At 30.9% G+C, this 18,128-nt stretch overlaps 3 protein-coding genes across 4 annotated transcripts; 1 reads left to right on the top strand and 2 right to left on the bottom strand.

Annotated features, from left to right (window-relative positions):
• Nucleotides 1–139: 139 nt before the first annotated feature.
• LOC110664559 (syntaxin-132) lies at nucleotides 140–5,856 on the bottom strand. The gene is made up of 13 exons (XM_058142483.1): nucleotides 5,544–5,856; nucleotides 4,663–4,761; nucleotides 4,467–4,523; nucleotides 4,088–4,136; nucleotides 3,433–3,521; nucleotides 3,286–3,359; nucleotides 2,651–2,693; nucleotides 2,480–2,540; nucleotides 2,340–2,365; nucleotides 2,056–2,133; nucleotides 1,562–1,642; nucleotides 633–698; nucleotides 140–470 (listed from the first exon to the last, which is right to left on the bottom strand). The coding sequence occupies exons 1-13, from the start codon at nucleotides 5,559–5,561 to the stop codon at nucleotides 297–299; spliced, it is 915 nt and encodes a 304-aa protein (XP_057998466.1). The 5' UTR covers nucleotides 5,562–5,856; the 3' UTR covers nucleotides 140–296.
• A 1,663-nt stretch (nucleotides 5,857–7,519) lies between these two features.
• On the top strand, nucleotides 7,520–10,084 carry LOC110664580 (uncharacterized). 2 transcript variants are annotated; one of them, XM_021824305.2, is made up of 2 exons: nucleotides 7,520–7,781; nucleotides 8,614–10,084. In XM_021824305.2, exon 2 carries the CDS (start codon nucleotides 8,679–8,681, stop codon nucleotides 9,921–9,923), a length of 1,245 nt encoding a protein of 414 aa, XP_021679997.2. In that variant the 5' UTR covers nucleotides 7,520–7,781; nucleotides 8,614–8,678; the 3' UTR covers nucleotides 9,924–10,084. The 2 variants fall into 2 exon arrangements, with proteins under 2 accessions (XP_021679997.2, XP_021679998.2); XM_021824306.2 differs by having other exon boundaries at nucleotides 7,584–7,776.
• Nucleotides 10,085–10,892: 808 nt separating this feature from the next.
• On the bottom strand, nucleotides 10,893–15,077 carry LOC110664579 (uncharacterized). The gene is made up of 10 exons (XM_021824303.2): nucleotides 14,955–15,077; nucleotides 14,308–14,531; nucleotides 14,001–14,205; nucleotides 13,594–13,684; nucleotides 13,353–13,498; nucleotides 12,469–12,712; nucleotides 12,258–12,362; nucleotides 11,983–12,165; nucleotides 11,695–11,899; nucleotides 10,893–11,452 (listed from the first exon to the last, which is right to left on the bottom strand). The coding sequence occupies exons 2-10, from the start codon at nucleotides 14,519–14,521 to the stop codon at nucleotides 10,968–10,970; spliced, it is 1,878 nt and encodes a 625-aa protein (XP_021679995.2). The 5' UTR covers nucleotides 14,522–14,531; nucleotides 14,955–15,077; the 3' UTR covers nucleotides 10,893–10,967.
• Between the last annotated feature and the right edge of the window lie 3,051 nt (nucleotides 15,078–18,128).

Here is an 18,128-nt window from a genome sequence, read left to right as displayed (position 1 = left end):
TCCTTTTCTTTCTTTAATTAGGTAAGATAAAAAATAGTTCAATTAAATTAAGAAAAATTTTATTATAATTTAAGTGATTTACCACTTTCTTAATCGCAATCTTAAATGACATAACAGTGAACAGGTAGCAATATACGACTATAAAAAGTAGAGCTAAGCCCAACCAAATTAGTCATTAGAATTTAACAGAAAAGCTGAATTTGTAAAAGAATTGCAAAACAATAGATAAATTGCCGAATGGGGTACAAAAGTTGATATATGACTCATTCATACAATATACAAATTGCTTATAGACACTAAGCACCCTTCTTGTTGTTCCATGGTTTGATTACCGCAACAACGATTATTACAACAATGATAAGAAGGATTATGATGGCAATACACATCCATTTCCTGGAGCTTTTCTGCAATGTCTTTGCCCTTTGGAGGGCTGTATTACCGGACTGCACATGATCTACTGCACTAGATACCTAGTAAATAGGAAACAAGGCAGAGTCAAATCACAAGGTTTTAATATTCTAGCCATTATCTCACAACTGTTCAGCAATGATCCATGATAACACGTTTTTAAGCATTGCTCACACTTTCTTCACTTGACAAAGTTGTTGGGCTATAGGAATGAGTTCAATTACCTGTGATTCTATGTTGTCTAACATTTCTCCTTGTGCATCCACCAATACTGCCATATCCAGAAAAACCTGCACATGACGAGTGTATTAAGAAAGTGTATAGAATCTGAACTCTCTCTCTCTCTCTCTCTCTCTCTCTCTCTCACACACACACACACACACACACACACACACTCACACACACACATATTTAATAGATTCCTGTTGATTTGTGTGCATGCACTCACGTGGCTCCCCAAAACATACACAAGGATAATTCTTCTATTCCAAGAAATTATAATACTTCATGTAGAACACTTGTTCACAAAATGCTCCTTTCCAATAATTCCCTACCTATAATTACAGAAGCAAATGCTCCAATAACATGCTCAAGTATTATTGCTATGAGAAAGCAAGAGCACATAGGTGACTTGTCCCCTAAGTGTCACTGAATCTTAGAAGAGGAATTACATAGTTATGATCCCACAGAAGGCTATTGATGGAAACTTGGAAACAAGGGTATCCTTCTGCAATGATTTTAAACTTGACATCTTTCCCACTATAAAGAAAATGCATTAAGTCGGAGTTTAGGACCTCAGCCTACAAGCACTATTTTGCAAGCTCAAAACTTTTAGCATTATACTACACAACGTCATTAATGTCAGTAGTCTACTAAAGAAGTGCTCTAGGCTAATAGATAATGCCTGGTTCTGCTGCAGATTGCTAGCCAAGATAGGAATTCAGAGAGAAGACTTTGTTGCCTGATGTTGGCGCCTGTTTCTTGGAATTTAATCTTTAATCTTGCTTCTTTATTTCTTTTTTTTTTCCCTTTTCTTTTTAAGTAGTGTTAGGCTGTTAGCAGCCACTGATAACAGTACCTAACTACACTGACTTTAAAAAAAAAAAAAAAAACACACTCAGCGCATAAAAAGGCAATTATAATCATGAAATACCTGTTGTAAGTCCAAAAGTTTTCGCTCCAAATCTCTAACAGCATCATGGCGTTCTTGAATTTCTGCCAGAGTATCCATTATCTGCAACTCAAAATATATAAATGAAATTATGCATGAACCTTTATATTCATTTGACCTTTGGATAAATCAGAAGTCACATGCAAAATTAATAACTAAAAACTTCCTAAATTTTTTTTGCAAGTAAAAATAAATTAGAAAAAAAAGAAATAAATATAGAGTATTAAAAAGGACAAGGAAAAAGGGAAAAGGTGAAAACCATTTAAATCATCTCAATGAGTGAGTTTAATATCCCATGCAATAGTGGGTTTAGGGTTGGATAAAAGGCTCACCAAAAATGTTTATATGCCAATAAAGATTGCTCCTAATGCAAAAGAATTTTTATTTTAAGAAATAGTTTTCTTCCCTAACCTCTGCAAAGCGCTAACATGAGCGATGAAGAAACAGATCAGTGGAGGAAGAAATAAACAACAAACCTGGCCTCGCCCTTGCTCATGGATTGCTTTCTGGAAAATTTGTTCGCTATCTCCAGTTTCAATCAATCTGTCAATTGTCTGCAAATGTTGAATAATTAATTTACAGAAATATTAAGTCACAACCACCAGGTGTAATGCAGGTGGTCAGTGGAGGTGAGGGTTTTGACAGATAGTAAGGTTACAGCAATGCTGCTCTATTTTTTGTACATTTAAAGAAAAGGAGAAGAGGACACAGAAATCTGAATATGAATTTTCTGGTGATGTTTTGAGTCAAAGGAATTCACCTCTTCATCTGCTCTAGTGCCCGTCACTGAAAACCAAGCAGACCAAGAAATAGGAACAATTATCAACATATCATAGACCATAAAATGCATCATTTTGTAAACATATTGGCCATAGAAAGGAACAAATGAAAAGCTAAAACCTGTGAAAACACGCCTCTCAACAACCTCCCTATACTCTTGATGGATAGTTTCCCTTAGATTCTGCACAATTTACAAATAACTCAAAAGATTTAGACCACAAATAGCCAGGGAAGTAACATTGTAAAAGATTCACAATAATATGAAAATGATTTATAGTCAGGTCAGGCTACCTGAAATTCAGCCATCTTGTCTTTCAACTTCTTTTTCAAGGTCCTGCATGCACAATAATATGAAAATGATTTATAGTCAGATCAGGTAACTTGATCATACATCCCAACATGCCCAATTACTTGGAAAAAAAAAATCTTCCGTAAACAACTATAACTTATAGAACTACGAGTAGTTTTTATTTATCCTCTTTCACTGCATTCCAACTGCAAAAAGTAATACGAATCAATTCTTTTATATTTTTCAGGTCTCAACTAAATATGCATGCATAAGAAAGTTCTTGAGTTTAATGCATATGAACAAGCAATATGTAAACCCCTCTTAGAGCCTCACAAATGAACATATGTATGACTATAATTTCAGATTTCATTAAAAAAATAAAGTTGAAAAAAGGTCTCTAAAAAAGAAGCACAACAATAATCTGGACTAAAAAATGTGCGTGTTCCTAGTGTCCTAAAATAAATCTTTGACAACTGAGATGAATATCATTCTTATACATAATCTCTTGAAAAATATGGAGACAATAACTATATTAGAGAAACTATGAAAAATGTCAATAAGGGGTAATCTAAAATTAGAGTAGCTCATAGAGGAGAAAAGGAAAAATATCATAAAGCAGAGTTGGAATGTAAATTACATAGTTGTTGAGGTTCTTGATCGGTCTACAGCTGTTCCTTTTCCACACCCTGGCTTCTGCCTATTTGCTAAATTCTGAACCACAAAAAGATGTTGTGAACCATCAGAAAGATGCAAATCAATGAAGAAAAAGCAACAAATCATTTACCTCTTTGTCAAGTTCCTCAATTTTTGACTTTACTGAACGAGCAATTTTTCCAACTTCATCAACATCTTTCTCCATTCGCTGCTTGATTGCTGCAGATGAAAGCCAGACCAATCATCAATATTTGAGGTTCATAAGAATGCAGATAGATATTAAGTTGATGATGAAAATGAGAAGTTATACTGGAACTAAACCAAAAAAGAGACAGGCAAGGAGGGGGAAAATCATAAGCTAAGAGTGAAAAATTTGACACACACAAAAATAAATGAATTCATTTACAAGTGTGATATGTTGTAAATGACATCAACTGCAACCAATTAGAGGTTTTCTAGCCACTTTAACGTTTGGAGATACTGCAAAGTCTCCACATACCCAAAGCCCCGAAACTGAATTCAAATTTCTTATATAGGTTGATGTATTTACTGCCCAAATTTGATATTTGCTGGTTCACTTCCCACCATTCAAGTTTTCTAGCTACTGGAAATTAAAAATGGGAGCATGCCATGAACAAAGCAGTTGATAACAATTTGCTCGTTCATCTAGTCCTTAAATACTTGTGTTCCCTTCAATTTGCTAAAAACAAAAAATAGTAGCGAAGGCATTTAAAAAGAAAACTCCAGTTGCAAAATTATCAATGGAAATGCAAGTTGCTAATAACCTTTCATGGCAGGAGCTTTAGTCACAGCCTTTGACTCTTCATGCGCATCCTGCACACAAAATTTGGAAGAGAATGATGATAAAATTTTCAGTAATCAAAGGCATTATTTGCGACAATTCAACTCTTTCTCAATAACTATGCAGAAGTACAAAGATAAACTGAAAATGCCAAGCACATAAGCTTTGTTCCAACTGTAATGCAAGGGTGTTCACTTCATGAATTGCCATTACTATTTCATAGTTTAAGCTATTATTATTTTAATTCATCAAAACAGGGTGTTAGTTGCATCCATGGAACATAGAGATACAGAATTGCTAAAATTCTTCTCAAGTTAGTTACTTGGAATAAGCAAATAAGGGAAAAGAGAGAAAGCTTATACCTGGAGCTTTTTAAGTAGCTTGTTCAGTTTCTCATTTTGCTTCTCAATCTCTTGAACCTGCAAGAGAATGAAATGTAGATAAAAATATATAAAAATCAAAGTTGTCATTTATATTGATCACTGTACCAAAAAAGTTTATGGCAGAACATTAAGGTACAACCAAATGAGTGAAGAATGAAAGAGAATTCCTAGGAACCTTTTTAAAGAAATTTTCCAGGCCCAAATCTCCAGAATTCATTCCCATCTCAATATCTCCACCTCTAGAACCCTGACCACGAGGGATCTCAAAAGATTCCTGCAAAATTAATCAAGTCATTACACTACTGCAGATAAATCCAGCTAAACCAAGCATAACGCTGACTACTCATCGTCATCTGCAAAACATTATAACCACTTGATAATATCAAACCAAAGATACTCAATGATCACATTCATGGAAAGATTGACCCGGTAGCCAATGGTAAAGAAAACAGCCTCATGTATGATTGATTAACTTCTCATGGGTTTAACACATTCATTAGCATTATGAATCCTCGAGCACCCTTACCAAAAAGCCAGTGGGAGTGTCTTATTAACGCGACAGCAGAAAGATGATGAAGCAAAATACCAAGTAATGCAATTACACGTCTGGATAAATTACCAAGTAATGAAGCACAATGGGAATTATGGTTACCATATTAGTCTACACGCTATTTCAATTTAAAATAAGAACAGCGTAACTGCTTAGCAGTATAGATTCGATATCTTTATAAAATACAAAAGACCTGATTAATTAATGCAAACAAAAGATTCAGTCATTAATTTCAAAATGTTCAAATAATAAATTTCCATGACTAAAAAATTTTGAATTTCCTCCAAATATTCGACTCTTTCTCAGCAACCAAACAGAAATTTCTGAACTTTTTAACTAACAAAACCTACAATCGAATCCTTAGTTTACTCTGAGGGTAATGGATCCGATTAAAAAAGCTGTCACAATATTAATTAAAAAAAAAAAAACCTCTTAGATCATGACAAACCCAATAAAACAAACAAAAAAAATAAACAAAAAATTCAAGAAAATAAAGGAAAAAATACCGATAGAAGGTCGTTCATTTTGAAAGTATCAGATCAAAGAACCTTCCTTTTTTCTTTCTAAATTAAAATGTGAAGAAGAAATGAGGTATAGAAAAGTAGTGATAGTTTGATTATGGAAGGTAAGGGCCTGGTTTATGAAAAACAGAGCGCGAACATAAACCACGTCTTAATTTGTAGAAAAATAAAAGAAAAAACTCATAATTAGGGTTCTTTTTTATTTTTCCTTGTCCAGAGAGAAATCGATGGCTGCTTTCTTGATGAAATCATGGAGAGACTCAGGGAGAGTGAGGAGAGAGAAAGTGACTAACAGTAACAGACCGCGAAGCAAGGCAGCTATCTTTTTGGGGTCACATCGTCTGTGAAGCAGCTCACAGATTAAACATTTCTGAACCGTTGATCATTTGCGGGTCCCAACAACGTTAATAAGTTGGACGGTGGAATCTTCGTTTGGTATAAAGAATTTCTTTTATTTTAATTGTAAATTGTAAGTTATATGTTTTTCAGATTATTTGATTTTTTTCAGATAATTAAATATATAAATAAAAAAAGAAATAAAAATTTTTACATATTAGATAAAGACAAATTCATTTTTTAATAAAATCATAATAATAAGTAAAATTAAATAAATATTATTTTTTTCCCTTTCTTTTTAATTCTCCTTCCCTTTTTAAAGAAAAAAAAATTAGAATTTCAATTTATTTTCTATATTTTATTTTCCTTTCTTCCCAATTTTTTTTTTCATATCCAAAAAGAGCATTATTGTTTTTTCATTGTTGGCTACATGATCATGTGCTTCTTCCAATTATAGCAAAACCTAACATTTTTCAGTGTGTTAGAATTTTTTTTTTCCAGAATTTAATGATAACGTTATATATTATTTTTCATTTTATAAAAATAATAAAAATTTTAATAAATAAAATGCTTAAAATGAATTTTTTTACAATTATTTATCTATTTAAAAATTATAATTTTACAAAAATTTAATTTATTTATTTTTGTTAATTCTCATTTAGAATGTAAGAATTCAATTATTTTTAATCTGAAAGATTATTTTAAAAAAATAAAAATAAAAAAATAAAAATAAAGTATAATGGTGGAGAATTTAATTAATTTTTTTTATTATTTATTAGAAAAAGGATTGTATATTTTCATATTCTTTTTCTTTGTTAATTAGAATTTAACATTAATGAAAAGCATTAAATTAATGTGGATAAATATATTTTTTAAATCATTTGAAAAAAAATATATTTCTTGGGAAAAAAAAAGAAAAAAAAATTATATGAATAAAATAACTTTAAAATATTATATACAATAAAAAAAAAATACCCGGAGTGAATACAGTTTGTTCACTGATTAAATTGGTGATTGGCAATTTAAAAAAGAAAAATTTGGTGATGGTTACATTATACTAAACTTAATAACTATTAAAATTAAATATTTATATTTAATATATATAAAATTAATTAAAATATATAATTTATATTTAATTATTCTCATATGAATTCGAATTCTCTACTATTATACCTTCTATCTTAATTTGAGTATTAATACGAGTCCCATCAATTGTTTATTGTTTTATTAACACTAGTTATTATGATATCTAATAAAGCATAAATGTTTTGAATTAATTCAAGCCTTTTTCTAAACAAAACATTTGAGCTCGCTGTAGAGATAATAATGAATTATATTTAATTTCATTAAATTTAATTAAAATTAACAATGTGTAATCGATTGATTTGATTTTGAATTAAATTAAATTAAAATATTAAAAAATATTTTTTTAAAAATTAAATTAAATCAAAATTAATAAAAAATCGAACATAATCAAAAATTTTTTATTTAGTTTAATTTGATCGATTTTGAACCTTTTAGGTCCGCCGCTCTTTTGAGTTCTAAAAGATTAAAAATTTCAAAATAAATAACCTACTACCGATCAGTGGACTGAGCTAGACGACGGAGTATATTGGATTGCAGAGATTAAAACACTAAAGCCCATTCTTCATTGACGGACATAACAATCGAGTGGCGAACAAGTAATTAACAGTAAAAGGGCTAAAGGAAATTACAAATGGGTGCTTCCTTCATTCTTCATCCTTCAAATTCTCTCTATAAATTAAGTCAGCGACCGCAACTCGCATCCATCATCATTTCACGCTTGGGCCGGAAGAGAGACCTCTAAACTATCCATTACGCTATTTCAGCGGCAAGGAGAACTCTTCTCTCGTCTGGAAAAGTGAGGTACAGGTTCCTTCCCTCTACCTTTTTTTTTTCTCTGAGCTTTTCTTGATTCGATCATTTAATACATATCAGAAGTTAATTTGAAACTTCTTCTTCTTTTTTTTTTTATAAAAAAAAATTTGTTATAAATTTGCTTTGTTTATATTCTATTTGATTGATTCTTTAGCCGATTTCTTGTTTCTTGTTTTGCCGGTTATATGATTGATTTCCATCTCTGTTTTTTTTTTTTGGGTAAAAGAATTTTAAGATTAATTTCTGATTTGTGAAGATTGTCTAAAAGAAAATCATCAAATATGGAATCGTTCTCCGTCTCAGGTAATTGAGTAGCAGGGGACAAAAAGAAGGAACATTTTGTTGTCATTTTGGATGATTTTGTTTCCGTGAGTTGTTGTGCTTAATTGCTTGGTGGTGAGGGCTTTTTTTTTTTTTTTTTTTTTTTAAATTGAATTAGGAATTTCTTATTGGCCTGTGGTTTAATTTGTGGGAAGTCTCTCTCTCTCTCTCTCTCTCTCTCTCTCTCTCTCTCGCGACTACAAACCATTGGTCCCTGTAGCTCATGCAAGCTCACAAGAACCCTTCTTTTGTTTTTGGGTTGGGGGCAAGCAAAATGGACAATTTCCTGTTTTATGATGTAATAACCAACCTCATTATTTATATCCTTGTGTCAGGTTCAAATGTTTTCTTTGTAATGAATTCATTTGTAAGTGATTAGTTTCATTTGATGAATCCATTAGTCATGTTATCCTATGCAGTTGAATATTCATTTCAATTTCTCGCATCTGTTGTTTGTTGGAATTGATGTCTTCGTAATTGGTATGCATTTTTTTTTCAGGGAATCTTAGCTTAAACAAGAAAGCGTTTACATTTAAAGTTAAATTATTTTGCAAAATTGTGCTGATGGAAGGAAAATCTGAAACTACTGTTGAAATAGAGGAAAAGATTCAAAAAGAGGACATGCATGTCAAAGTCGAGGGCAAAGGTGATGAGCCAAATGAGGTGGAACTTGAATTGAAGACCAAATCAGTAGAGAAGGAAAGGCCAAAGAAGAAAGGGGACAAGGAGGAGAAAGATAAGAAGAAGAAGAAGAAGAAGGATGATGATGAAGATGACAAGAAGAAAGATAAAAAAAAGGACAAGAAGAAGAAGGAGGAGGAGGGAAAAGGTGGCAAGGATAGTTTAGGTGAAGAGTTGGATAATGAAGCTGGAGAGACTAATAAGATGGAAGAGAAAGAAGATAAGCAAGACAATGGAAAACAAGAAAAGAAAAAGAAGGAAAAACATGTAAATGAGGTGAAGGAGAAAGATGAAAAAAAGAAGAAAGAGAAGAAGGACAAAGATAAACACTCAGAGGAAGAAGAAAAAGAGACAAGGGAAGTCAAGGATAAAAGTTTGAGTATTAAGGAAGAGGGCGATAAGAAGCTTGTAGAGGAGAGTAAGGAGAAGGATGAGGAGAAGAAGAAGGATGAAAAAGAAAAAGGGAAAGAAAAGAAGGTCAAAGATGAAGAGAAGAAGGTAGGTGAAGGATCTGTGGAAGAAACAGAAAAAAAGGACAAGGAAAAAGAAGAAGACAAGGGGGAAGAGAAGAAGAACAAGAAACAGAAGAAGAATAAAGAGAAGAAACACAAGGATGGAAAAGAGGAGGAAGAAGAAGAGAAAGGTGAAGAGAAAGAAGAGAAGAAGAAGAAAAAAGAGAATAAGGATGTAGAAAAAAAAGATAAGAAGCACGAGGATGGAGAAGCTGAGGATGTAATAGATGAAGGTGGAGAGAAGATGAAGAAGAAAAAGAAAGAAAAGAAAGACAAGGAAGAGAAAAAGGATAAGGGACACAAGGATGAAGTTAATGAGTCAAAGAGCGATTCCAAAGTTGTCTCAAGGGAGTTTGAAATAGAATCAGAAGGGAAAGGAGGGGAGGAGGAGAAAGATGAGGTGAAGGAAGGTCAAGAGAAGAAGAAAGATAAAGACAAGAAAGATAATGCTGATAAAAAAAGAAAAAAGGGTGAGAAGGATAAAAGCAAGGACCTCAGCAATCTGAAAAAGAAGCTAGATAAGATTGATGGAAAAATTCAAGCTCTCCTTGAGGAAAAAGCTGACATTTTGAGGCAGATAAAACAAGCTGAGAATGCGAGCTCTGTTGCTACTTGAGAAGGACAGAGACGCGCAAATTGCTGATGCAAAATAGCCCTTTGTGCAAAATGCTAGACAGTTCATTTCCTTTCACCTGTTGTAATATATTGTTTCCTTGGATTGCAGTTTTAAGAGAGTACGATCACTTTTGCTGCTTTAATAAAAAGTACGTTCAAATATGTATAGTTTAATGTGAATAAAATCTGAAAAGCCTTAGTGATGAATAGAACTACTCTGTTATTGACTCTTTTTTTCAAGTGTTACACTGCCAGCCATTTGCTTACTGATCCTAGTGTGTCTGCACCGTTCTCTCATTGCCCCTAATTTGTTGATAATGTATTTTAACTCCCGAATTAGTTTGTTGTATACTCATAATTCACGAGTATTTTCCTTCCCATGTTTGGAATACCCTTCTCCTGAACATCAATGTGGCATTTAAGGCTTCTTCTAACCATCAGGTTAGACAAGATGTCTTCGACTTGATAGTAAAGTGTATGAAGTGGGTGGTATGGGCAACCAATACCCGGTGAAACGTTTCACATTCTACCAACACATTATTTGGACAATCATTTCAGTGCGAGTCACTCGTGATTATCATTCTAATGTGATATTTTGTATGGTTTTAGTTTTGTTGTTTTGCCATCATCAAAATTTTTGAGAAATTAATCAGGACATGTTCATGCTGTCAGGTAGAACAGGTGGGGAAGAGACGAGATGCTGGACTAAAACAATCATTAGTTAGGTGTTTTTGGTTGCTCTTCATCATCATCTATTCAGATTTTTCATCATTGATGTAGTGAAACAAATTAATATTATCAATTACAAGATATCAAATGAAATAAACAACAAAATTGCTTGCTGGGTAATGCAAGTGTGATGAATTTGTTAGCTTTACCTATGAATTAGGTTGAAATTGTGCATAAGCTTCATTCAGATTACTAGGTGAAGAACCGAATAACTATGAATCAAACTGAATTACAAAATTGATTGAAATTATAAAATTTTAGGGTTTCAATATCTATTTAAAGCCAATTTCAACTGAATTTCACAAAATGGGCATATCTAAGCCTTGATGGGTTTGGTAGTGAGACCAAATCCAAATGGGAAGAGGGGGTCGTAGTATCGATCTCCAACATTCATAGGCAGCTGATCAACAGTCTTGAACCATGTACGGGAAAGCCTGCCAGTGAAACCATAATCACCAAATACAACATCAGCAACACCCTGGCCTTCGGTTCCAGGAAGCCAAGCAGCAACAAGAGCATCCATCGAATTCATATATGGTTGGATTACCAAAGGACGCCCTGAGACAATAACAACAACACATTTCACTGTTCCACAGACATTCTGGATGGTGCTCGGTCCAGGCTCAGCAATTGTCAGGTTCATGCTGTCACCATTTGTTTCTGCATATGGAGGTTCTCCTACTACAACTATAGCATAGGAGAACTCTCCAGACTTAACAAATTGTGAATCAGGGTTTTCCTTATGGACAACTTCTGTGCTTGGATCAACAGTATTTTTTATCGCTGTCAGGATTGTAGTACCTGTTCATGATCATAACAGTCAGGTAATGCTCGATGCCATATATATATATATATATATATATATATATATATATATATATATATATATATATTCTTTCTTCCAGGTTTTTCTTGTTTTATACAATTTTTAAAAAGGATTTTTAGAGATGGAACGCAGTTTCTTCTTTTTTTGGCGTTGCTGTTAAAATATTTGAGGTCAATTTAGCGAGGAGACAAATGGGGATAAGTTTGAGAAAATTTACCAATTGTGAGATTGTTGCCACTGAGTCCTTGCCACTCAATTGTCCATCCACCACACTGATAACCAAGATTGTCTGCATGACTGCCAGCGACTAGTATTTTTGAAGCATTTTTGGGAAGGGGTAACAATGGATTATCAGCAGATTCACCATTCTTTAGCAGCACAAGTGATTTCCTTACAGCTTCCCTAGCCAGTTCTCTATGTTCCTGTTTTCATTGATGGGTCGGCTAAGTACCCTACATTTTCTCTCCAATCTATTGTATTGGACTGAAAAATGAACAATACATACCTGACTTCCAAGCTGGTTCACCAGACTATCATCTGCATATGGGTTCTCAAATAGATTCATGACGAACTTGACTCGCAAAATTCTCTTTACTGCATCATCAATTCGGCTCATTGGAATGAAGTTATTCTTCACCAGGTATGTTAGACCATCTATAAATTCTGTGTAGTTGTATGGAACCATGATCTGCAGAATTGTAAAAACAAGCATTAGAAGAACGAATTTGCCACAAAATGATGAAAAACTGATAAAGCGAAAAATTCAGACTAATCACTTGCCATGTCAATTCCAGCAGTGATTCCAGCTTGAATGGAGAATGAGTAGTTAGCATGGGGTGGAGAGGTGATCCTGTCAATACCCTGCCAATCTGAGATAACGAAACCCTGCAGCAACCAGCAAAATTTCCCATGAAACTCTTAGATTTTCTTGTCTACACTGATTAAGATGGAAATGATCCCTAACTTCAAATTTTTAAGGAAAATTTTCTACCCTGAAGCGAAGTGTGTTTTTAAGAAAGCCAGTGACCAAGTCACGGTTAGCATGCATTTTAACTCCATTCCAGCTGGAGTAGGAGACCATGACAGTTGACACCCCTTTGATGATTGAGTTGTAGTAACCAGGCATGTGGATGCTAAGCAAAACATGTCTGCTTATCACTGTATTATTCTCATTTATTCCATCTGTTGTTCCTCCATCACCAACATAGTGCTTGGCGCAAGCTGCAACTTTTGTTCTGTGAAAAGTAGGTGCCAGAAAATTAACAGCTAAATTAGATGAAGCTTACTGTAAAATTTGTTTGGAACCTGGGAAATGAATATTCTATGAAACTGATATAAGATGGATGATTATAACAAAAAGAAAAGAAAAACTTTCGTTAATGATGCTTGTTTCCATTCATTAATTTGTCCAAAGCCATAGTCTTCAACCGTTCAACCTCACACAGAAGTACAAAATAGTTGCTTTCATATATAAAATTATAGAAAATTTCTCCAAATGTAGAACGGAACCCAGTATTAAAACCTGTCAAATCCTCAATAAAATCAAAGATAGCAGATTGTGACTCTTCCGAATAATGATAAACACAGGAAGGGATAAGGCTCCAAAATTAATAGAAAACAAGGAAAAAAAATTGTGAAAACCCATCATTTTCAATTTTCTTCTTTAAGAAGCAAGAATCAATTAATTACCTTTTCTTTTTTCCTTTCGATTAGTTATATTACAAGTAATTTTTCTAAATTCGTACCAAGTCCATTAACTGAGAGGAAATGTAACACTCAACCTTTTTTTCTTTTTTCGGTTGCCCTTCTAGAGAATTAGATAAAGACTAGGCATCTGCCGTCTTAAAAGTGGGAAGGAACAAGATTCTAACTTACTTCCCAGAAACGAAAGGAACACCCTTCAGAGAGCCAGCTGGGATATCTCCTTGTAATCCGGGTACTATCTCAGTCATTGCTTGGACAATCTTAGGATCTTCACTGTAGCTTTCGTAGCATCGACCCCATCTTGGATCTCTACAAACCTGTGAAGTCATAAGTATTGAAAGGAATTAGAGTTTTGTGACGAAATAATGATTCCTGATATGATTCAAACTAGCAGTTGGATTGCAGGGGTTACCGCGATACAAGGTGCAAAAACATATGGAATGCCGGTAGCTCTAACTTCAAGTGCTGTTGCAGCCCCAATCCTCTTAACAAGTTCAGGGTCCCTAGTTGATGCAAAGAAATTTCATCATGAAAAGTCAGATTTTGAAACAACTCGTCTTTTCTTGGTTTTCTTATGTCTGTACTCAACAGGCAGAAGTTGAGAGCAGAAAAATTAAGTTCTTGATATTATCATGAGATCACAAAATTGGCCAAATCCATTCTTAGTACAGAATCAGGTGGTATTTCTAATTTATAAATTTAAACCCTTTAACCAAAACAAGAAAAAAGACAAACTAGAAGCTAGCACTAAGAACCAAAAGGGAGAAATGAATGCATAGCATACTGTTTGATCAGAAATCGGCAGTCATATTTACTTGCCTGGTGGCTCCGAGCCCAATATTGTGAGGAAAAATTGTTGCCTTGTAGACATTGTTGTGGCCATGAACAGCATCAATCCCATAAATCATAGGAATTCCAAGTCGGGTTGATAAAGAACCATTCTGAAAATCATTCACCATTTTAATCCAAGTTTCCGCAGAAGCCTGTTTGGATGGAACACTCCCTCCTCCACTCAATACACTTCCTGGAGAAAACAAGAACAGATTCTTCATCTGATTATCTCTGCTTCCATTTTTTTTGACTGATTGGATTCAATTCGTTTAATTTAACAATGAATGATGCTTACCAATGAAGTACTTCTTCATAACTTCAGCAGATGCAACACTGCGGTCAATCTGTGTCATCTGGCCAATTTTTTCCTCTAGTGTCATCCTTTTCATCAAGTCCTCTATTCGAACATTTAGGGGTTGTTTTGGATCTTTATATTTCACGTATTCTGCTTCTGCTATGGCTCCCCAGAAGAGAACAAGCGCCATCAAGAAGATGGGGATTCTAGCCATCTTTCTATAACTAGAACAAGAACAGGAAACATAATGCTGCATCAGAATACTTGTTTCACGGCAGAGGATTTGCAACATATTTTTTCACTCACTGAAATGCTCATGAAAATATGTATAAAACCAGAAGCAACCAACCAATTCGTAACTTCTATCAATAAGTTAAAAGAGGAAAAAGAAAATTGAAGAAAAGAGTTAAAACAGAGTTGCATAGAGAAGCAGCCGCAGCCAAGTCCAGGCCAGATAGAAATAACACATATGCATAGGCATGCACTATTACATCATTATAACTATCAAATTATGATCATATTCTCAAGGAAAATGAGAATTATGGTATCATTTCTTTTCCATTTGTTTCCCTCAAGAAACGGAGCATTGAAGAACTTACAGAAATGACAGAATCAGGCAAAATGAGGGAGAAGAAGCGAGAACTTACAGCAAGAAACAACAAGATCCCAACAGGCAATAGCCACTGCTGGAAACACGTATACTCTGAGAGAGAGAGAGAGAGAGAGAGTGGGGCTTGCAAAGGTATCGTACAGCAAAGGTATTTATAGAAAATTTGTTTTTCCAGGGTTTTTTTGTTTATTTATTTTCTTATTTTCCATTTACTACGTATTTATTTATTTGTCTTTTTTTTTTTTAAATATATACATTAGGATTTTGAATCGAATGATGTCAATGTAGAATTCAATGGTAATTGATTTCATATAAGGAAATATTATTCTATTAAAATATAAAAATAAAAGAAATATATATAATAAATTAACTAAATAAAAAAAAATTTTTGTTAATAAATATTTTATTTATGAAGATAAAGCATAAAAGAATTATTTCATATAAGAATTTTCTTTAAAATAAATTATTTCTAAAAAAATTAATTAAATTCTCATAAAATTATATTTCATTTTTATTTCTTTTAAATTATACATTTTTTAAAATTAAAAATAATTAAATTCTTTCTGTTTAAATATAAAAATTTTAAAAAAAATTAATTAAATTAAAATATCCTAAAATTATATATTTCAAAAAAGATAATTAGGAGATATTTCGTTTTAAAAGGAAAAATCTTTAAAATAGAGATATTATCGAAACTTCATCATATCTTTCTATATCAGAATAAGAGGATAACAAATTTATAAATATAGGTGGAGGCCAATTATTTGTGCATAATTGTGATATTATTCTTAATTTATGATTAAAGATAATTTTGAATCAATTTATATATATACTAAAATTATTTTAAAATAATTTCAAAATTTAATATTCATTCGAGGAAGGATATAAAAAAAATATTAATAAAAAAAAGGAAATTTTACAGTTGGAGGTTTGAGTGTGTGAGCTGTGAACGCGTTATTCGTCCAAAATTCTATTCAACAAAATATGGTCAACAAAAATATGCAAGAAAAATGTCAACTTATACAATTTATTTGTATTTTTCTCAATTTTATTTTTTATTTATCCCCAAAATAATTTTTTTTTAAAAAGTTTCATAAATAGCAGGCCAATTATTATAAAAATATAATTCTAATCACCGGCCATATTCCTCAATTTTTTTTAATTATTTTTTTTATTTTGATGCGGCTAATTTTGCAAATAATTGAATTAGATAAGTAAGATATTTTTAATTTATTTTTATTAATTCTTATGTTGGGTTTAATTTTTTTAATAGAAATTATTATAAAAGAAATATTTAATGCGATGATTGTGGAATTAAATATTTTGGAAATCTATCAATCCATTTTTTACGGTAATATTCATTTGAATTATAGTGATTTCCCCATCTCCTTTTTTTCCGCTTACTTTTAGCAAGTAATTAGTGGGTCAATATCCATCTATTTATTATTGGAATAAGAGTTAATCTAATTTTTAATTTTTGATCTAATTTAATTTATAAAATTTAATTTATACTTAAATTAACTTAATTAATTAATATGTATTATTTTTTAATATTTAATTATTTTTAATATTAAAATATTAATAAAAATATTATTTTTATTTTTTTATTTAAATAATTATACAATATAAATAATATTTTAGTATTAAAAAATAATTAACTATTAAAAATGTACATATTAATTAATTGGACTAATTTAAATATAAATCAAAATTTATGAGTTAAATTAAACTAAAAATAAGAAATAGACCAAATTAAATCTCGCTGGGGCAAATTAACCCTTATTCTATTTATTATCTATGTAAATTTGGCAGATTTTCCTTCATTGGTGTTGTGTGGATAGATTTTTCATTAATATTGCCAATGTCACTATATCATATATAGATTAATACGCTTTAGTTAATTTTTTATGTTAAATTTTTAATTTTTTTATTTAATATTTTATTATTATTTTTTTAATATCTTTATTATTAACATTAATTATTACCCAATTTTTATAATTAATAATTATTTTCTTTATAATTTACATATATATAAAGAGAGATGTAAAATAAACAAATTTTTCTTTATTGTTGCTATATAAATAGATTTTTCACGAGTGTTGCCACATGAGATTTATAATATATAGATATTATCATAATTAATAATTATAATAATTATTGTCTTTTATATTAAGTATTTAATTTTTTTAAATTTAATTTTTTTTAAGTATTTTTATTTTTATCATTATTATCTCAATTTTTATGATTAAATAATTATTTTCTTTAGAGTGTGATTGTCAATCCTATCTATCTATATTATTACGTATATAATAAGGTAACCAGATCTTCTTTATTGTTGTCATATAGATAAAATTGACATGTGATACTTATCATATAAAAATTATCATACTTTATTATTAGAGTTAGAAGTGAGCATTATTCGGTTATAATTGAATAACCGAATCAAATCGATGAAATTCAATTATTTCAGTAAGAATAAATTTGATTCAATTCGATTTTTGGTTAGTAACAATAAAAATTTTTTGTTTTCGATTATTTGTTTGATTACCTTTTATTTGGTAATCGAACTAACAGAAAAAATTGAATTTCAATTAATTAATATATTAATTATAATTTTATTAATATTATATTATTTATAATTATTATTTTTATAATTTTATAATAATATTTAATTTATAATTATTATCTTATTAATATTAAATTATATTTATTATTTTTATAAATAAAAAATAATATAAATTATATATTTTATTTTTTTAATTAGTTCGTTTATAACCGATAACCAATCTAATAATTTTAATTTTAATTAATTTTGATTTTCTTTTAATTTCTGTTCGATTTGATTAATATTTTTAAAATTAATTAATAATTTAGTTAGTTAAAAATTCGGTTCGATTCGATTAACTGAATGCTCACCTCTAATTAGAGTAGCTATTGTCTTCTGTGTTAAGGATGTAATTTTCTTTTTATTTCCATTTTAAATATCTCTATTGTTATATTCACTCAAATTTCATGATTAAATAATTTTTTTAGTTGATTGCGTTTCCATAATAAATTTATTATTTAAAACATTATTATATTATTTTTATAGTTTACCAAAAATATTAATAATATTGTTTTTTTAATACTTATGTATCTCATGATGTGTATTTTTTTTAATTATGGATTTTTTAAACTGCTTAATATGTTCATTGAATGTTATACATTAATT

Source organism: Hevea brasiliensis, unplaced genomic scaffold, assembly GCF_030052815.1.
Source record: "Hevea brasiliensis isolate MT/VB/25A 57/8 unplaced genomic scaffold, ASM3005281v1 Scaf5, whole genome shotgun sequence".
Taxonomy (NCBI): Eukaryota; Viridiplantae; Streptophyta; class Magnoliopsida; order Malpighiales; family Euphorbiaceae; genus Hevea; species Hevea brasiliensis.
This window is presented reverse-complemented; position numbering and strand designations above follow the sequence as displayed.